The 21,754-nt window shown below is 54.2% G+C and overlaps 1 protein-coding gene across 1 annotated transcript in view; it reads right to left on the bottom strand.

The window, feature by feature from the left end:
* The window catches only part of LOC132390356 (WD repeat-containing protein 26-like), a gene marked incomplete at its 5' end in the record, with an annotated part of 132,368 nt that overhangs the window by 97,873 nt on the left and 12,741 nt on the right, over positions 1-21,754 (bottom strand). The window contains 5 exons of the mRNA XM_059962962.1: positions 996-1,181; positions 10,224-10,353; positions 10,439-10,517; positions 12,332-12,477; positions 13,107-13,226. Coding sequence (XP_059818945.1) covers positions 996-1,181; positions 10,224-10,353; positions 10,439-10,517; positions 12,332-12,477; positions 13,107-13,226 — 661 coding nt within the window. The remainder of the gene's footprint in view (positions 1-995; positions 1,182-10,223; positions 10,354-10,438; positions 10,518-12,331; positions 12,478-13,106; positions 13,227-21,754) is intronic.

Below are 21,754 nucleotides of genomic sequence, written 5' to 3'. Positions count from 1 at the left end.
GGGATTAATTTATGGACTGATACCGGGCTGTGGGGAGAGAGTGGGACAGTGGGATTAGTTTGGGGACTGACACCGGGCTGTGGGGAGAGAGTGGGACAGTGGGATTAGTTTGGGGACAGACATTGGGTTCTGGGGAGAGAGTGGGACAGTGGGATTAGTTTGGGGACTGACACAGGCCTGTGGGGAGAGAGTGGGACTGTGGAATTAGTTTGGGGACTGACACCGGGCTGTGGGGAGAGAGGGGGATAGTGGGATTAGTTTGGGGACTGACACCGGGCTGTGGGGGACAGTGGGACAGTGGGATTAGTTTGGGGACTGACACAGGGCTGTGGTGAGAGAGTGGGACAGTGGGATTAATTTATGGACTGATACCGGGCTGTGGGGAGAGAGTGGGACAGTGGGATTAGTTTGGGGACTGACACCGGGCTGTGGGGAGAGAGTGGGACAGTGGGATTAGTTTGGGGACAGACATTGGGTTCTGGGGAGAGAGTGGGACAGTGGGATTAGTTTGGGGACTGACACAGGCCTGTGGGGAGAGAGTGGGACTGTGGAATTAGTTTGGGGACTGACACCGGGCTGTGGGGAGAGAGGGGGATAGTGGGATTAGTTTGGGGACTGACACCGGGCTGTGGGGGACAGTGGGATTAGTTTGGGGACTGACACCGGGCTGTGGGGAGAGAGTGGGACAGTGGGATTAGTTTGAGGACTGATACAGGGCTGTGGGGATAGAGTGGGACAGTGGGATTAGTTTGGGGACGGACACAGGGCTGTGTGGAGAGAGTGGGACAGTGGGATTAGTTTGGGGACTGACACTGGGCTGTGGGGAGAGAGTGGGATAGAGGGATTAGTTTGGGGACTGACACAGGGCTGTGGAGGACAGTGGGATTAGTTAGAGATGCTGAGCTCCGCAGAGAGGGCCCAGTGGGATCTTAAGGCAATGCTCTGTGAGTGTGCGCAGGAAGGGCAATGTACTGGGCAGGGGGATGTAACCTCACCTTCTGGATCCTCGCTGTCGAGGCTGGGTGCGGGTCCCCATATCCGGACAGTCCCATCGTCAGAAGCGCTTGCCAGCATGGAGGGTATCTGAGGGTTCCAGCTCACACAGTTGACTGTCCGAGTGTGGCCCGTCAGCTCGGCCACCGGAAGCTCACTCTTTCGATGCCAGATGTAGACCTTGTGGTCTGCAAATTCAGCAAAATTAGTTTCACGTCAAACTGAGGCACCGAGTGAGAAGCACCCTGCACTTGTTTCTCTGCGCACGGATTTGTGTTCCTGCTGGGAGTCAGCAAAAGCAATGCCTAAACTGTGTACAGAAAGATCTGACGATCACCCACATGGCAGGAGCACGGGGTATCGGTGCCATTCACTCAGAGCTCGCTCCAGCATGCAAACATACGACAAGGAGCCATTTCATCAGGCAGACAGTGCAGGGTCTGGGGAGCTCACTGGCACAGGTGGCTGGAGAGGCCAAGTTATCGTGGGGTGGATAGATTCCACACTGGTCAGGGCATGAAGAGGTACGGGGAGAAGGCAACAAACTGGGGCTGAGACGGAAAATGAATCAGCCATGATGAAATGGCGGAACAGACTCGAGGGAGATCTGCAGATGCTGGAAATTCAAACAACACACACAAAATGCTGGTGGAACACAGCAGGCCAAGCAGCATCTACAGGGAGAAGCGCTGTCGATGTTTCGGGCCGAGACCCTTCGTCAGGACAGACAACACACACAAAATGCTGGTGGAACACAGCAGGTCAGGCAGCATCTATAGGGAGAAGTGCTGTCGATGTTTCAGGCCGAGACCCTTCGTCAGGACCAACCGAAAGGAAAGATAGTAAGAGATTTGAAAGTAGTGGGGGGAGGGGGAAATGCGAAATGATAGAAGACCGGAGGGTGTGGGATGAAGCTAAGAGTTGGAAAGATGATTGGCGAAAGTGCTACAGAGCTGGAGAAGGGAAAGGATCATGGGACGGGAGGCCTCGGGAGAAAGAAAGGGGGGGGGGGGAGCACCAGAGGGAGATGGAGAACAGGCAAACAACGAAATATGTCAGGGGTGGGGTAAGAAGGGGAGGAGGGGCATTAACGGAAGTTAGAGAAGTCAATGTTCATGCCATCAGGTTGGAGGCTACCCAGCCGGTATGTAAGGTGTTGTTCCTCCAACCTGAGTGTGGCTTCATCTGGACAGTAGAGGAGGCCATGGATAGACATGTCAGAATGGGAATGGGACGTGGAATTAAAATGTGTGGCCACTGGGAGATCCTGCTTTCTCTGGCGGACAGAGCGTAGGTGCTCAGCAAAACGGTCTCCCAGTCTGCGTCGGGTCTCACCAATATATAAAAGGCCACACCGGGAGCACCGGACGCAGTATACCACACCAGCCGACTCACAGGTGAAGTGTCGCCTCACCTGGAAGGACTGTCTGGGGTCCTGAATTGTGGTGAGGGAGGAAGTGTAAGGGCAGGTGTAACACTTGTTCCGTTTACAAGGATAAGTGCCAGGAGGGAGATCGGTGGGAAGGGATGGGGGGGACGAGTGGACAAGGGAGTCGCGTAGGGAGCGATCCCAGCAGAAAGCAGAAAGGGGGGGGAGGGAAAAATGTGTTTGGTAGTGGGATCCCGTTGGAAGTGGCGTAAGTTACGAAGAATTATACGTTGGACCCGGAGGCTGGTGGGGTTGTAGGTGAGGACAAGGGGAACCCTATCCCGAGTGGGGTGAGGGCAGATGTGCGGGAAATGGGAGAGATGCATTTGAGAGCAGACTTGATGGTGGAAGAAGGGATGCCCCTTTGTTTAAAAAGGAAGACATCGATGGGCCAAATGGTTTAGTTCTGATGCTCTGTCTTAAGGTCTTATAAGACTCAGGAGCAGAATCAGGCCATTTGACCCGTCAAGTCTGCTCTGCCATTCCATCGAGGCTGATTTATTATCCCTCTCAACCCCATTCTCCTGCCTTCTCCCCGTAACTCCGCTGTCAGTAAGTTCAAAAGTCTAAGTTTTGGTGTCAACAGTTGTCTATGTCAATGAATTCCACAGATTCACCACCCTCTGGCTGAAGACATACCTCCTCGTCTGTTCTGAACGGATGCCCCTCTACACTGAGGTTGTGCCCTTGGACCTCGACTCTTGTAGCAATGGAGTTGCTACTCCCCTCCTCAGGTTCAACTGAGTCCAACGACCGAAACAACTGCTGTCAGCACGTCAAAGATGGAGAAAGCACGGGTCAGGCCGCTGAGGGCAGTTCCCGCTGCCCCACTACAGGAGGGAGGTGGGAAATTCAGAGAGGTTGCCTGGATCAGAGAGTAATCCGGGCAAGCAGAGATTTACCAGGAGGTTGCCTGGATCAGAGAGTAATCCAGGCAAGCAGAGATTTACCGGGAGGTTGCCTGGATCAGAGAGTAATCCGGGCAAGCAGAGATTTACCGGGAGGTTGCCTGGGACAGAGAGTAATCCAGGCAAGCAGAGATTTACCGGGAGGTTGCCTGGGTCAGAGAGTAATCCAGGCAAGCAGAGATTTACCGGGAGGTTGCCTGGGTCAGACAGTAATCCGGGCAAGCAGAGATTTACCGGGAGGTTGCCTGGGTCAGAGAGTAATCCAGGCAAGCAGAGATTTACCGGGAGGTTGCCTGGGTCAGAGAGTAATCCAGGCAAGCAGAGATTTACCGGGAGGTTGCCTGGGTCAGAGAGTAATCCAGGCAAGCAGAGATTTACCGGGAGGTTGCCTGGGTCAGAGAGTAATCCAGGCAAGCAGAGATTTACCGGGAGGTTGCCTGGGTCAGAGAGTAATCCAGGCAAGCAGAGATTTACCGGGAGGTTGCCTGGATCAGAGAGTAATCCAGGCAAGCAGAGATTTACCGGGATGTTGCCTGGATCAGAGAGTAATCCAGGCAAGCAGAGATTTACCGGGAGGTTGCCTGGGTCAGAGAGTAATCCAGGCAAGCAGAGATTTACCGGGAGGTTGCCTGGATCAGAGAGTAATCCGGGCAAGCAGAGATTACCGGGGGGTTGCCTGGATCAGAGAGTAATCCGGACAAGCAGAGATTTACCGGGAGGTTGCCTGGATCAGAAAGTAATCCAGGCAAGCATAGATTTACCGGGAGGTTGCCTGGATCAGAGAGTAATCCAGGCAAGCAGAGATTTACCGGGAGGTTGCCTGGATCAGAGAGTAATCCGGGCAAGCAGAGATTTACCGGGAGGTTGCCTGGGTCAGAGAGTAATCCAGGCAAGCAGAGATTTACCGGGAGGTTGCCTGGATCAGAGAGTAATCCAGGCAAGCAGAGATTTACCGGGAGGTTGCCTGGATCAGAGAGTAATCCGGGCAAGCAGAGATTTACCGGGAGGTTGCCTGGATCAGAGAGTAATCCGGACAAGCAGAGATTTACCGGGAGGTTGCCTGGGTCAGAGAGTAATCCGGGCAAGCAGAGATTTACCGGGAGGTTGCCTGGATCAGAGAGTAATCCGGGCAAGCAGAGATTTACCAGGAGGTTGCCTGGGTCAGAGAATAATCCAGGCAAGCAGAGATTTACCAGGAGGTTGCCTGGATCAGAGAGTAATCCAGGCAAGTAGAGATTTACCGGGAGGTTGCCTGGATCAGAGAGTAATCCGGGCAAGCAGAGATTTACCGGGAGGTTGCCTGGGACAGAGAGTAATCCAGGCAAGCAGAGATTTACCGGGAGGTTGCCTGGGTCAGAGAGTAATCCAGGCAAGCAGAGATTTACCGGGAGGTTGCCTGGGTCAGAGAGTAATCCGGGCAAGCAGAGATTTACCGGGAGGTTGCCTGGGTCAGAGAGTAATCCGGGCAAGCAGAGATTTACCGGGAGGTTGCCTGGGTCACAGAGTAATCCGGGCAAGCAGAGATTTACCGGGAGGTTGCCTGGATCAGAGAGTAATCCGGGCAAGCAGAGATTTACCGGGAGGTTGCCTGGGTCAGAGAGTAATCCGGGCAAGCAGAGATTTACCGGGAGGTTGCCTGGGTCAGAGAGTAATCCGGGCAAGCAGAGATTTACCGGGAGGTTGCCTGGATCAGAGAGTAATCCGGGCAAGCAGAGATTTACCAGGAGGTTGCCTGGGTCAGAGAATAATCCAGGCAAGCAGAGATTTACCAGGAGGTTGCCTGGATCAGAGAGTAATCCAGGCAAGCAGAGATTTACCGGGAGGTTGCCTGGATCAGAGAGTAATCCGGGCAAGCAGAGATTTACCGGGAGGTTGCCTGGGACAGAGAGTAATCCAGGCAAGCAGAGATTTACCGGGAGGTTGCCTGGGTCAGAGAGTAATCCAGGCAAGCAGAGATTTACCGGGAGGTTGCCTGGGTCAGAGAGTAATCCAGGCAAGCAGAGATTTACCGGGAGGTTGCCTGGGTCAGAGAGTAATCCAGGCAAGCAGAGATTTACCGGGAGGTTGCCTGGGTCAGAGAGTAATCCAGGCAAGCAGAGATTTACCGGGAGGTTGCCTGGATCAGAGAGTAATCCAGGCAAGCAGAGATTTACCGGGAGGTTGCCTGGATCAGAGAGTAATCCAGGCAAGCAGAGATTTACCGGGAGGTTGCCTGGGTCAGAGAGTAATCCAGGCAAGCTGAGATTTACCGGGAGGTTGCCTGGATCAGAGAGTAATCCGGGCAAGCAGAGATTACCGGGGGGTTGCCTGGATCAGAGAGTAATCCGGACAAGCAGAGATTTACCGGGAGGTTGCCTGGATCAGAAAGTAATCCAGGCAAGCATAGATTTACCGGGAGGTTGCCTGGATCAGAGAGTAATCCAGGCAAGCAGAGATTTACCGGGAGGTTGCCTGGATCAGAGAGTAATCCGGGCAAGCAGAGATTTACCGGGAGGTTGCCTGGGTCAGAGAGTAATCCAGGCAAGCAGAGATTTACCGGGAGGTTGCCTGGATCAGAGAGTAATCCGGACAAGCAGAGATTTACCGGGAGGTGCCTGGATCAGAGAGTAACCCCGGCAAGCAGAGATTTACCGGGAGGTTGCCTGGGTCAGAGAGTAATCCAGGCAAGCAGAGATTTACCCGGAGGTTGCATGGGTCAGAGAGTAATCCAGGCAAGCAGAGATTTACCGGGAGGTTGCCTGGGTCAGAGAGTAATCCAGGCAAGCAGAGATTTACCGGGAGGTTGCCTGGATCAGAGAGTAATCCGGGCAAGCAGAGATTTACCGGGAGGTTGCCTGGGTCAGAGAGTAATCCGGGCAAGCAGAGATTTACCGGGAGGTTGCCTGGATCAGAGAGTAATCCGGGCAAGCAGAGATTTACCGGGAGGTTGCCTGGGTCAGAGAGTAATCCGGGCAAGCAGAGATTTACCGGGAGGTTGCCTGGGTCAGAGAGTAATCCGGGCAAGCAGAGATTTACCGGGAGGTTGCCTGGATCAGACAGTAATCCAGGCAAGCAGAGATTTACCGGGAGGTTGCCTGGGTCAGAGAGTAATCCAGGCAAGCAGAGATTTACCGGGAGGTTGCCTGGGTCAGAGAGTAATCCAGGGAAGCAGAGATTTACCGGGAGGTTGCCTGGATCAGAGAGTAATCCAGGCAAGCAGAGATTTACCGTGAGGTTGCCTGGATCAGAGAGTAATCCCGGTAAGCAGAGATTTACCGGGAGGTTGCCTGGATCAGAGAGTAATCCGGGCAAGCAGAGATTTACCGGGAGGTTGCCTGGGTCAGAGAGTAATCCAGGCAAGCAGAGATTTACCGGGAGGTTGCCTGGATCAGAGAGTAATCCGGGCAAGCAGAGATTTACCGGGAGGTTGCCTGGATCAGTGAGTAATCCGGGCAAGCAGAGATTTACCGGGAGGTTGCCTGGATCAGAGAGTAATCCGGGCAAGCAGAGATTTACCGGGAGGTTGCCTGGATCAGAGAGTAATCCAGGCAAGCAGAGATTTACCGGGAGGTTGCCTGGATCAGAGAGTAATCCGGGCAAGCAGAGATTTACCGGGAGGTTGCCTGGGACAGAGAGTAATCCAGGCAAGCAGAGATTTACCGGGAGGTTGCCTGGGTCAGAGAGTAATCCAGGCAAGCAGAGATTTACCGGGAGGTTGCCTGGGTCAGAGAGTAATCCAGGCAAGCAGAGATTTACCGGGAGGTTGCCTGGGTCAGAGAGTAATCCAGGCAAGCAGAGATTTACCGGGAGGTTGCCTGGGTCAGAGAGTAATCCAGGCAAGCAGAGATTTACCGGGAGGTTGCCTGGATCAGAGAGTAATCCAGGCAAGCAGAGATTTACCGGGAGGTTGCCTGGATCAGAGAGTAATCCAGGCAAGCAGAGATTTACCGGGAGGTTGCCTGGGTCAGAGAGTAATCCAGGCAAGCAGAGATTTACCGGGAGGTTGCCTGGATCAGAGAGTAATCCGGGCAAGCAGAGATTACCGGGGGGTTGCCTGGATCAGAGAGTAATCCGGACAAGCAGAGATTTACCGGGAGGTTGCCTGGATCAGAAAGTAATCCAGGCAAGCATAGATTTACCGGGAGGTTGCCTGGATCAGAGAGTAATCCAGGCAAGCAGAGATTTACCGGGAGGTTGCCTGGATCAGAGAGTAATCCGGGCAAGCAGAGATTTACCGGGAGGTTGCCTGGGTCAGAGAGTAATCCAGGCAAGCAGAGATTTACCGGGAGGTTGCCTGGATCAGAGAGTAATCCGGACAAGCAGAGATTTACCGGGAGGTGCCTGGATCAGAGAGTAACCCCGGCAAGCAGAGATTTACCGGGAGGTTGCCTGGGTCAGAGAGTAATCCAGGCAAGCAGAGATTTACCCGGAGGTTGCATGGGTCAGAGAGTAATCCAGGCAAGCAGAGATTTACCGGGAGGTTGCCTGGGTCAGAGAGTAATCCAGGCAAGCAGAGATTTACCGGGAGGTTGCCTGGATCAGAGAGTAATCCGGGCAAGCAGAGATTTACCGGGAGGTTGCCTGGGTCAGAGAGTAATCCGGGCAAGCAGAGATTTACCGGGAGGTTGCCTGGATCAGAGAGTAATCCGGGCAAGCAGAGATTTACCGGGAGGTTGCCTGGGTCAGAGAGTAATCCGGGCAAGCAGAGATTTACCGGGAGGTTGCCTGGATCAGAGAGTAATCCGGGCAAGCAGAGATTTACCGGGAGGTTGCCTGGATCAGAGAGTAATCCGGGCAAGCAGAGATTTACCGGGAGGTTGCCTGGATCAGAGAGTAATCCGGGCAAGCAGAGATTTACCGGGAGGTTGCCTGGGTCAGAGAGTAATCCGGGCAAGCAGAGATTTACCGGGAGGTTGCCTGGATCAGAGAGTAATCCGGGCAAGCAGAGATTTACCGGGAGGTTGCCTGGATCAGAGAGTAATCCAGGCAAGCAGAGATTTACCGGGAGGTTGCCTGGGTCAGAGAGTAATCCCGGCAAGCAGAGAGTTACTGGGAGGTTGCCTGGGTCAGAGAGTAATCCAGGCAAGCAGAGATTTACCGGGAGGTTGCCTGGGTCAGAGAGTAATCCAGGCAAGCAGAGATTTACCGGGAGGTTGCCTGGGTCAGAGAGTAATCCAGGCAAGCAGCGATTTACCGGGAGGTTGCCTGGGTCAGAGAGTAATCCAGGCAAGCAGAGATTTACTGGGAGGTTTGCTGGGTCAGAGAGTAATCCAGGCAAGCAGAGATTTACCGGGAGGTTGCCTGGGTCAGAGAGTAATCCAGGCAAGCAGAGATTTACCGGGAGGTTGCCTGGGTCAGAGAGTAATCCAGGCAAGCAGAGATTTACCGGGAGGTTGCCTGGGTCAGAGAGTAATCCAGGCAAGCAGCGATTTACCGGGAGGTTGCCTGGGTCAGAGAGTAATCCAGGCAAGCAGAGATTTACCGGGAGGTTTGCTGGGTCAGAGAGTAATCCAGGCAAGCAGCGATTTACCGGGAGGTTGCCTGGGTCAGAGAGTAATCCAGGCAAGCAGAGATTTACCGGGAGGTTGCCTGGATCAGACAGTAATCCGGGCAAGCAGAGATTTACCGGGAGGTTGCCTGGATCAGAGAGTAATCCGGGCAAGCAGAGATTTACCGGGAGGTTGCCTGGATCAGAGAGTAATCCAGGCAAGCAGAGATTTTCATTGGAGCATCGCAGGACATGGGATAACCCAGCAGAGGCTTATAAAACTAGGAGAGTTGTAGATTTGGCAGTTGTTTTCCCAGGATGGAAATGGCACAGCTTTAAGCTGAGAGGGGGAAAAATTTAAGCAGACATGTACGGCAGCCCAGGGTGATGTGAATGTGTGAAGAATGGAGAGATGTTGTTCACGAGCAGGCAGAAGGCACTGGTTTGATTTTTACACCTTGGACAGCAGAGACACTGTGGGCCGAAGGGCCAGCCCCGGGAGAGCCCAGGTCCAATCACGTACCGGTACTGGGACAGTGCTCAACCTTCAGATTCAGGGGCAAGAGAGAACCATCTGGTAGAAGGAAACGGATTGTTCGGCCCATCACAGTTGTGTTTTGGATCTCTGACATAGTTAAGAGTTATCCACTAATTCTAATTCTGATCCCTATTTCCAATCTAACATGGCAGTCCATGGCCTCCTCTATGAGGAACGTCTGGCAGCTCTTGGGCTGTATTCCCTGGAGTTCAGGAGAATGAGGGGGAATCTCATAGAAACACTCCAAATGTTAAAAGGCCTGAACAGATTAGATAGGGCAAAGTTATTTGCCTTATCTAATGGTAGTGGGGTCAGGACAAGAGGGCACAACCTCAGGATTGAAGGACGTCCATTCAGAACAGAGATGTGGAGAAATGACTTTAGTCAGGGAGGGGTAAATCTGTGGAATTTGTTGCCATGAGTGGCTGTGGAGGCCAAGTCATTGGGTGCATTTAAGGCAGAGATAGATAGGTTCTTGGTTAGCCAAGGCATCAAAGGGTATGGGGAGAGTGGGGATGACTGGATCAGCCCATGAGTGAATGGCAGAGCAGGCTCGATGGGCTGAACGGCCTGCGTCTGCTCCGATATTGTACACTGATGTTCCCCATGGGCAGCCTCCGACCCGATAGAATTCTCCAACTGATGTTCGGTCTGAACAACAACTGAACCTCTTGACCGTGTCTGCGTGCTTTAATGCACTGAGTCGCTGTGACGTGATTGGCTGATTAGCTATTCACATAACGAGCAGGTGTACAGCTGTAGCCAATAGTGTGGCGTGCGTGTCTCTCTCTGTATACACACACTCGGCGGCTCGGGCAGCATCCGTGGCGAGGGATGAACTGTCACCCCTCCAGCAGCATAGGAAAGGGGGCTCCTTGGGTCACTCACCTTCACTGCCACTGGCTATGAAATCCTCACTCGTGCCCCCGAGGCAGGAGTGAATGGTATAAAAACCCTGGGTGACGCCCTGGTACTTCTGCAGTAAAACACGATCCTGTAGATCCCAGAGGTGAACCCCCTGCGGAACAGAAAGGGACTTCAGACTGGAACGGCAGAGGGGCTGCACCTCGCGTAGGGGAGGACATATCGACGGGCTGGCTCACCTGAGTGGCGACGTTGAGCAAGGCCAGCCGGCCGTTTCTGGAGACGGTGAACGACATGATCGGGTGGTCTTCTTGCACTCTGGAAGGAGAGGAGATGGTGAGCGTAACAGGGCAGCCCACGAGGCAAGTCTACCCGAGGGGGAACGGTGGTTACGGGACCGGGAGTTTATTAGATCCAGGAACTTCACTTCCGCACCCTCCTGACAACCCTGCAGACACCCTCTCTCGGTGCGGGACCTGCTGGGTACGAGGGTATTAGAGCCCAAGATATAGGAGTGAAACCAGGCCATTCTGCCCATCGAGCCCGCTCTGCCATTCCTGCCACAGTCTGGTTGCCAGATTAATTGGCGTTATTGGGCTGGAAGGGCTTGTTACTGCACTGTATCTCTAAATAAAACAAACATCCTCCTGCCAATCTCGAATGAAGAGCAGCCCAGTCAACCCCTCATGTGACTGTCCTGCCACTCCGAGAACAGCAGAACTGCACAAACTACTCCGTTTGGTCTCGCCATACAACCCAGGGCAGCACGACTTGTAGAGCAAGCAGCTGACTGTGCTGTAGGCTCTCGCTCTACCTGCAGGACACTGATACAGCTTGGCACCAGCGGCTTTGCAGGAATTGCCAGCCTTAGGGATTCCAGCTCCAGAGCCTTCCCCTCGGGGTTTACTCCCGAAGCCTTCTCCGTGGGTGGGGATGGCCGCAAGGCAGCGGAGGTTCGAGATCAGTTTTCCTTCCCCTGGGTGAGCTGCCAACCACAGCCGATGAGCCTCATCTGCCCAGAGGCTTTGCCCCTTTGTCGAACCGGGCTTAGCAGCTGAGCCACACGTAAGGACCAGGAGCTGGACTGGGTTTTCAGAGGCCGTTTGAGACACACGCCATCCGGAGCATTTGCCTTCTTAGTGACTTAGTGAGTAAGCAGCCCACCTTTCTGAATGTCAGCACTTTCCAATCGAGTTCTATTTCAATAAGTCTTGCCTGTTCTTATCACAGCAAAGTAGAGAACTTCACAGTTATCTGCTATCTCCACCTGCTGTGAGTCTGATTACTCACTCATCTTCAGAGTGAGACAGCACTCCACAAAAGTCTCAGGCACACATATATCGCTAGGGTACCCAAGACTTTCGCACAGTACTGTAGTAATTTTATGTATCGCTAGGGTACCCAAGACTTTCGCACAGTACTATAGTAATTTTATGTATCGCTAGGGTACCCAAGACTTTCACACAGTACTGTAGTAATTTTATGTATCGCTAGGGTACCCAAGACTTTCGCACAGTACTGTAGTAATTTTATGTATCGCTAGGGTACCCAAGACTTTCGCACAGTACTGTAGTAATTTTATGTATCGCTAGGGTACCCAAGACTTTCGCACAGTACTGTAGTAATTTTATGTATCGCTAGGGTACCCAAGACTTTCGCACAGTACTGTAGTAATTTTATGTATCGCTAGGGTGCCCAAGACTTTCGCACAGTACTGTAGTAATTTTATGTATCGCTAGGGTGCCCAAGACTTTCGCACAGTACTGTAGTAATTTTATGTATCGCTAGGGTACCCAAGACTTTCACACAGTACTGTAGTAATTTTATGTATCGCACTGTACTGCTGCCACAAAAAAACACATTTCCTGACGTGTGTGAGTGACGATAAACCTGATTCTGATCTGGGTCTCTATTGTGGACTGAGAGTGGGAAGGGGGCAGGGAGAGGGGAATCATGGTTGGGGAAAGGGGAAGGAAGAGGGGAGGGAGCGGGAAGCACCAGAGAGACATTCTGTAATGATCAATAAACCGATTGTTTGGAATCAAATGACGTTCCCTGGTGTCTCAGGGCTGGGTGTGTCTGCCCTGGCCCCGTTCATACCCCCCTCCCGCGGTCCGACAGCAGCCCCTCACATGTTGCGGTCGGTGAGCTCCTCGAAGTTGTAGCCTCGGATCCGCTGGTGGGTGTCAGACGCCAGAATGGTCTTGCCGTCGTTGAGGCACCACAGACACTGCACACGCACGCCCTCCCACGAGTCCAGCACGTTACCGTCCAGGTCCTGTCCGGGAGCAGAGATGGTCGGTGTCACCGAGGCTGGGCCCTGCTGACCCCCAACATCGAATCCCTCCACCCCCACAATGACTCCAACCCTCCCCCAGCTGGTGGGGGTGCTGATCTGTGATAAGGGCAAGAAGTACGGGGGGAGGGGAGAGGGCAAGAGGAGATGGTATCGAGGACGAGAGTAGGAGGAGATTTCTGTCCCAGTGCCCCAGGATGTGCCAACACCCAATGTCAGTCTGTCCTTCCCCTCCCCTCCTATTTTTTAACGCATGCCTCCTCCTCACGAGCCCAGTGTCTCTCTGCCCCAGGATCAGACCAGCAGCCTCTAGTGCGGACACGCAGAGAACGGGACCTCGCTGACTACCGGCACAACCCCCGGGGAGATATGGGACAGGGAGGGACTGAGAGGAGGCACGGGTTGGAGTCTGAGGGGAGATGCGGAGCAGGGAACGGGGCAAGCAGAGATGGGGGAGGGCAAGAGCGTGGAGGGGGGATCCACTGCCAGGGGACATGCCACACCTCGTGACAGAAAAGTCCACACATTTGCCCCTCACGCACCCACGTGTTCTGCCCAGACCAGCACCGCACACCCTCGGCCCCCGCCCCACTTCCCGCCCGGATACTCACACACTGGTAGAACTGCCCTCGCTGCCCGCCGGTGACAAATCGCTTGCCATCGGGGTTCCAGGCCGCACACGTCAGGCTGTCTTCGTGCGACTGACTCATCTTGGTCCTCAGCTCTCCCGTCTGTGGGAAGAACGAGGTTGAGGGATCGGATAAGGAGGGACGGGTAGGCATCCCATCGATCCACAGCCCCCCGCCACCCCGATCAACGGTCCCAGCGAGATAGCTTTCAGCACATTGGCCCTCAGGGCACTGGAACTGGGGAGATGTGGTGATCGGTAACCCGGAGACACGGGTTTGAATCTCACCATGGCAGACGGTGAATTTGAAAGTGACCTAGGCACTGGAAGGCAGCCCTGTCGACCGAGACCGGTGCTGAGGTTGGGAGACATCATGCCTAGGTACGTATTCTCTCACCGGCAGGACAGGTCTCGTAGCACTGGTGGCACGGTTGCCCTGCGTCGACTCTGGACCCCGTGAAGCCCCACGGCACCGGGTTGACTACCGCGAACCGTCCTCCCTCGGCCGATGAATCAGCACCTCTCCATGTGGAGGGTGGCAGGGGCATGGAAAGTACTTCGGTCGCACCACCACCCTCCAAGCTGGGCAGGCCCGGCTGACCGGGAACCGACACCAGGGAAAAACACACTTGACCTCATTCTCACCGACCGGCCTGCCACGGAAGCACCTGCCCATGACAGCATTGGTAGAAGTATTTGTGGAGACTAAATCCCGTCTGCACATTGAAGGAGCCCTGCTCTGCCACTGTGCTAAATGGGAGAGACTTTGAACAGATCCAGCAGCCCAAGGCTGGGTGTCTATGACCATCAACAGCAGCACAACTGTAACCTCATGGCCTGGCACATCCCTCCCAGACCAGGGGATCAGCCCTGGTTCAGTGAGAAGTGCAGGAGGGCATGCTGAGAACACCAGGCATACCTCAATACCACAACACAGGACGAATTGCATTGCAAACACCACAAGCAGCGAGTAATAGGCAGAGCTAAGTGGTCCCACAACCATCTGATTAAATCCAACCTCTGTAGTCCTGCCACATCCAGCTGAATCAAAGAACTCACTGGAGGAGGAGGCTCCACAACTATCCCCACCCTCAATGAGGAGCCCGGCACAGCCTCCTCCAGAAGTCGCCAGCATCCCAGACGTCAGTACGCAGCCAATCCGACTCACTCCATGTGATATCACAAAACTACTGAAAGCACCGGATACTACGAAGGCTGTGGGGCCAGACAAAATCCTGAAGACTTGCTCTGCCACCAGCCAAGCTGTTCCAGTACAGCTACAACACTGGCAACTACTCGGCAACGCGGAAAATTGCCCAAGATACAAGATACAGGATGCCCAACACAGCCAATTACCGGCCTGTCAGCCTACTCTCAATCATCAGCGAGGTAATGCGAGGGGCCACCAACAGTGCTGCCACCTACTGGGCAATAACCTGCTTACGGATGTCCAGTCTGGGTTCTGCCAAGGCACTCAGCCCCTGACCTCATCATCTCCTTGGTCCAAACATGGACCAAAGAGCTAAATACCAGAGTGATAGCCCTCAAGATCAAGGCACCATTTGACAGAACATGGCTTCAAGGTGCCCTGGCTAAAATGGAGTCAATGGGAGTTAGGGGGGAATCAGACCTGGCACGAAGGACGATGGTTGGAGGTCCTCAGGGAAGTCTCCCAGGACCAACCATCTTCAGCTGCTTCGTCAATGACCTTCCTTCCGTCATCAGCTGAGATGTGGGGATGTTGCACCATTCCTGACTCCTCAGGTAGTGAATCAGTTCGTCCCCCAAGTGCAGCAGGACGCAGGCTCGGGCTGGCAAGTGACAGTCGAGCCACACGAGTGCCGGGCAATGACCACCTCCAACAAGGGAGGCTCGAACCATCGTCCCTCGACACACAACTGCCGGGCAATGACCACCTCCAACAAGGGAGGCTCAAACCATCGTCCCTCGACACACGACTGCCGGGCAATGACCACCTCCAACAAGGGAGGCTCGAACCATCGTCCCTCGACACACGACTGCCGGGCAATGACCACCTCCAACAAGGGAGGCTCGAACCATCGTCCCTCGACACACAACTGCCGGGCAATGACCACCTCCAACAAGGGAGGCTCGAACCATCGTCCCTCGACACACAAGTGCCGGGCAATGACCATCTCCAACAAGGGAGGCTCGAACCATCGTCCCTCGACACACGAGTGCCGGGCAATGACCATCTCCAACAAGGGAGGCTCGAACCATCGTCCCTCGACACACAACTGCCGGGCAATGACCATCTCCAACAAGGGAGGCTCGAACCATCGTCCCTCGACACACGAGTGCCGGGCAATGACCACCTCCAACAAGGGAGGCTCGAACCATCGTCCCTCGACACACAACTGCCGGGCAATGACCATCTCCAACAAGGGAGGCTCGAACCATCGTCCCTCGACACACAACTGCCGGGCAATGACCATCTCCAACAAGGGAGGCTCGAACCATCGTCCCTCGACACACGACTGCCGGGCAATGACCATCTCCAACAAGGGAGGCTCGAACCATCATCCCTCGACACCCGACTGCCGGGCAATGACCATCTCCAACAAGGGAGGCTCGAACCATCGTCCCTCGACACACAACTGCCGGGCAATGACCACCTCCAGCAAGGGAGGCTCGAACCATCGTCCCTCGACACACAACTGCCGGGCAATGACCACCTCCAACAAGGGAGGCTCGAACCATCGTCCCTCGACACACGAGTGCCGGGCAATGACCATCTCCAACAAGGGAGGCTCGAACCATCGTCCCTCGACACACGAGTGCCGGGCAATGACCATCTCCAACAAGGGAGGCTCGAACCATCGTCCCTCGACACACAACTGCCGGGCAATGACCATCTCCAACAAGGGAGGCTCGAACCATCGTCCCTCGACACACGAGTGCCGGGCAATGACCACCTCCAACAAGGGAGGCTCGAACCATCGTCCCTCGACACACAACTGCCGGGCAATGACCACCTCCAACAAGGGAGGCTCGAACCATCGTCCCTCGACACACGACTGCCGGGCAATGACCATCTCCAACAAGGGAGGCTCGAACCATCGTCCCTCGACACACGAGTGCCGGGCAATGACCACCTCCAACAAGGGAGGCTCGAACCATCGTCCCTCGACACACGACTGCCGGGCAATGACAACCTCCAACAAGGGAGGCTCGAACCATCGTCCCTCGACACACGACTGCCGGGCAATGACCATCTCCAACAAGGGAGGCTCGAACCATCGTCCCTCGACACACGACTGCCGGGCAATGACCATCTCCAACAAGGGAGGCTCGAACCATCGTCCCTCGACACACGACTGCCGGGCAATGACCATCTCCAACAAGGGAGGCTCGAACCATCGTCCCTCGACACACGACTGCCGGGCAATGACCACCTCCAGCAAGGGAGGCTCGAACCATCGTCCCTCGACACACAACTGCCGGGCAATGACCATCTCCAACAAGGGAGGCTCGAACCATCGTCCCTCGACACACGAGTGCCGGGCAATGACCATCTCCAACAAGGGAGGCTCGAACCATCGTCCCTCGACACACGACTGCCGGGCAATGACCATCTCCAACAAGGGAGGCTCGAACCATCGTCCCTCGACACACGACTGCCGGGCAATGACCATCTCCAACAAGGGAGGCTCGAACCATCGTCCCTCGACACACGAGTGCCGGGCAATGACCATCTCCAACAAGGGAGGCTCGAACCATCGTCCCTCGACACACAAGTGCCGGGCAATGACCATCTCCAACAAGGGAGGCTCGAACCATCGTCCTTCGACACACGAGTGCCGGGCAATGACCACCTCCAACAAGGGAGGCTCGAACCATCGTCCCTCGACACACGAGTGCCGGGCAATGACCATCTCCAACAAGGGAGGCTCGAACCATCGTCCCTCGACACACAACTGCCGGGCAATGACCACCTCCAACAAGGGAGGCTCGAACCATCGTCCCTCGACACACGAGTGCCGGGCAATGACCACCTCCAACAAGGGAGGCTCGAACCATCGTCCCTCGACACACGAGTGCCGGGCAATGACCATCTCCAACAAGAGAGGCTCGAACCATCGTCCCTCGACACACGACTGCCGGGCAATGACCACCTCCAACAAGGGAGGCTCGAACCATCGTCCCTCGACACACGAGTGCCGGGCAATGACCACCTCCAACAAGAGACATTCAGGGGCAACACCATCACTGAATCCCTGACTACCAACATCCTGGGGGGGTTACCACTGACAGGAAGCTGAACTGGTCTAGCCATATAAACACCGTGGCTACCAGAACAGGATAAAGACTAGGAACCCTGTCGCGCGTAACTCTCCTCCTGACTCCCCAAAGCCCGTCGACCATTGGCAAGGCTCAGGCCCTCGCCCGGGTGAGTGTGGCTCCATCAACACTCGAGAGGCTCGACACCGTCCAGTACGAGGCAGCCCGCTAGACAGGTACCCCTTCCACAAGCATCCGGTCCCGTCACCGTCGACAGACAGTTGCAGCAGTGTGTTCTGTCTACCTGCGTTCCTGAGGCAGCACCTCCCAGACCCTCGACCACTATCAACTAGAAAAGAAGAACACCTTCCAGATACCTGGGAATCCCCCCCCAAGTCACTCACCATCCCGACTTGGAAACACATCACTGTTCCTTCAGTGTCGCCGGAATTCCCTCCCTAACGGCACTGGGGGTATGCCCTCACCTCAAGGACTGCTGCAGTTCAAGGCGGCAGCTCATCAACACCTTCTCCAGGGCAACTAGGGATGGGCAATAAATGGTGGCTCAGCTGGTGACACCCACATCCCGGAAATCAGGAAATTAAAAAAAAAATGGTCTGAGAGAGTATCGAGGTCGAATTTGGAGTACGGTGTGCAGTTCCAATCATCTGCTTACAGGAAAGATATCAACAAGCTTGAAGGACTGTGGAAAAAATTTACAAGGATGTTGCTGGGGCTTGAAGACCTGAGTTATAGAGGAAGATTAAGTCTTTATTCCCTGGACCACAGGAAATTGAGGGGAGATCTTATAAATGAGGGGTATAGAGAGGGTGAATTCATACAGGCTTTTTCCACTGAGGGTGGGTGGGACTACAACCAGAGGTCATGGGTTAAGGGTGAAAGGTGAAATGTTGAAGGGGAACTTGAGGAGAAACCTCTTCACTCAGAGGGAGGTGAGAGTGTGGAACGAGCCTCTGGTGGTTCATTTTCAACCCTTAGGAGAAGTTTGGTTGGGTACATGGATGGGTGGGGTCTGGCAGAAGGCTAGGCTAGCAGAGGATAGATGGGGTGAAGGGCATGCTTCTGTGCTACAGTGCCCTATGGCACCATAACATTCAGACAGATACATGGAGAAGCAGGGAACGAGGCTGGGGTTTTACAGGGCACTGGTCAGGCTGCATTTGGAGAAGTGTCAGCAGCTTTTGCCTGTGTTTACAGATGGGTGGGCAGTCAGTCCCTGGAGAGGGACCAGAGGAGGTTTACAATAGTGGACCTGGGAACAAAAGGGTTAATGTATGAGGACCGCTTGATGGAGTTCGGCAGGGTGAGGGTGGGATCTCACTGAGGAGAAAGTCCTGGATGTGGAGAGTAGTGCGGAGGGTGCAGACTCAGAATCGAGGGATGAGGAGTAACTCTTTCAGCCAGAGGCTGGTGAATCTGTGGAATTTGTTGCCACAGACTGCTATGGAGGCCCGGTCACTGTGTACAGTTAAAGTGGAGGTTGATAGGTTCTTGATTAGTCAGGGTGTCAAAGAGATGACAGGAGGATGGGGTTGAAGGGGGTAATAAATCTGCCATAAATGAATGTGGAGATGATGGGCCGAATGGCCCAATTCTATCCCCATCTGTTGCTGTTCTGGGAATGGAGGGATATGGATGGCGTGAGATCAAATTTATTGGGTGCCATGGTTTTCCGAAGGAGGTGGCCCTGGGCTGCAAGAACGATCATTTACCCCCACTCAATCACAGTCAGCTCTCAGCAAGGGGGAGGGGGCTTCTCAGTCAGCTCTCAACCAGAGTACCTGCGGGAAGCCAGGGCCACCTCTGGAGATAGGAAAGTAATCAGTGTTTCAGCTCGGAAACCTTTTGCCTTTGACCCAAGATGTCAGCTTTGTTTCTCCCGCCACACACCTGCCCTGCTGGGTGTTCCGCACATTTTCCTGTGGGATCTTGCAAGTTGAGAAACACAAGGGATTCTGCAGAGACGGGAAATCCAGAGCAACCCACGCAAGATGCTGGAGGAGCTCGGCAGGTCAGGTAGCGTCTGTGCTAAACAGCTTCGGAGCGAGTTCCTTCTTCAGGACTGAATAAAGGTAGAGGGTGTTCCCCTCTACAGACGCTGCCTCTGTGTGTAAACTGACGACCACATTTTAAAAGTCCTCGCACCCGGGAGTGGGTAGACCAGCACAGGACGCGCCCTTCGGCCCACGGTGCTGAGCGGAACTTTTAACGTGGGTCAGTCTAACCCTTCCCTCCCACGCAGCTCTCCATTTTCCCATCATCACTGTACCTTCCTAATGCCCCTAATGATTCTGCCTCCACCGCCACCCCTAACAGGGCGCTCCACACATCCACCACTCTCTCTGTAAAGAACTTACCTCGAACATCCCCCCTACATTTACATCCGACCATCCGTGCCCTGCCTCAATGGGACAAGGGTATCCAGAACCCTCAGGAGGAGGAAGGCAGAGCTCTGTCAGCCACTCCTCAATCGGGGGATCAGAGCCGGAGAGGCTCAGCAACTTTACTTTCCTGTTCCTCTGCCCAGCACACGAGTGCAATCATGAAGAAAGCACAAGCAGTGTCTCTACTTCCTGAGAAGATTCGGCATGACGTAGAAACCTTAGACAAGCTTCTGTGGCTGTGTGGAAGGATATTGACTGGCTACATCACGGCCTGGTAGGGAAACACCAATGCCCTTGACCAGAAAATCCTACAAAGAGTATTGGATATGGTCCAGTCTATCAGGGATAAAGCCCTCCCCACCACTGGGCACAGAGCACTGACGCAGGAAAGCACCAGCCATCAAGGCTCTTCTCACTGCTGGCATCGGGAAGGAGGTACAGGAGCCTCAGGTCCCACACCACCAGGTTCAGGAACAGTTATTACCCCTCAACCATCAGGCTCCTGAACCAGAGGGAATAACCTCAACTCTGAACTGATTCCATCGGGAAGGAGGTACAGGAGCCTCAGGTCCCACACCACCAGGTTCAGGAACAGTTATTACCCCTCGACCATCAGGCTCCTGAACCAGTGAGGATAACCTCAACTCTGAACTGATTCCATCGGGAAGGAGGTACAGGAGCCTCAGGTCCCACACCACCAGGTTCAGGAACAGTTATTACCCCTCAACCATCAGGCTCCTGAACCAGTGAGGATAACCTCAACTCTGAACTGATTCCATTGGGAAGGAGGTACAGGAGCCTCAGGTCCCACACCACCAGGTTCAGGAACAGTTATTACCCCTCAACCATCAGGCTCCTGAACCAGTGAGGAGAACCTCAACTCTGAACTGATTCCATCGGGAAGGAGGTACAGGAGCCTCAGGTCCCACACCACCAGGTTCAGGGACAATTATTACCCCTCAACCATCAGGCTCCTGAACCAGTGAGGATAACCTGAACTCTGAACTGATTCCATCGGGAAGGAGGTACAGGAGCCTCAGGTCCCACACCACCAGGTTCAGGGACAATTATTACCCCTCAACCATCAGACTCCTGAACCAGTGAGGATAACCTCAACTCTGAACTGATTCCATCGGGAAGGAGGTACAGGAGCCTCAGGTCCCATACCACCAGGTTCAGGAACAGTTATTACCCCTCGACCATCAGGCTCCTGAACCAGTGAGGATAACCTCAACTCTGAACTGATTCCATCGGGAAGGAGGTACAGGAGCCTCAGGTCCCACACCACCAGGTTCAGGAACAGTTATTACCCCTCAACCATCAGGCTCCTGAACCAGTGAGGATAACCTCAACTCTGAACTGATTCCATCGGGAAGGAGGTACAGGAGCCTCAGGTCCCACACCACCAGGTTCAGGAACAGTTATTACCCCTCAACCATCAGGCTCCTGAACCAGTGAGGAGAACCTCAACTCTGAACTGATTCCATCGGGAAGGAGGTACAGGAGCCTCAGGTCCCACACCACCAGGTTCAGGAACAGTTATTACCCCTCAACCATCAGGCTCCTGAACCAGTGAGGATAACCTCAACTCTGAACTGATTCCATCGGGAGGGAGGTACAGGAGCCTCAGGTCCCACACCACCAGGTTCAGGAACAGTTATTACCCTCAACCATCAGGCTCCTGAACCAGTGAGGAGAACTCCATTTGTCCAATTACAGAACTGTTCCCTCAACCTACGGACTCACTTCCCAGGACTCATCTTCTTGATATTTATTGCTTATTTGTTTATTATCATTAGTTTGTTTTTCCCTCTCATCTTGTATGTGCAGAGTTAGGTGTCTTTGGCACGCTGGTTGCTTGTCTGCCCTGTAGGGGGCGGTCTTTCACTGAATCCATTGGACTCACTGTGAACGACGGCAAGAAAACGAATCTCATTTACAAACAATTAACAATTCATTCCTGCTATCACTTGTACAACTGATG

The sequence above is a fragment of the Hypanus sabinus genome, unplaced genomic scaffold (genome assembly GCF_030144855.1).
Source record: "Hypanus sabinus isolate sHypSab1 unplaced genomic scaffold, sHypSab1.hap1 scaffold_878, whole genome shotgun sequence".
Taxonomy (NCBI): Eukaryota; Metazoa; Chordata; class Chondrichthyes; order Myliobatiformes; family Dasyatidae; genus Hypanus; species Hypanus sabinus.
The sequence above is the reverse complement of the archived record's forward strand: the minus strand, read 5'-3'. Positions and strand labels throughout refer to the sequence as shown.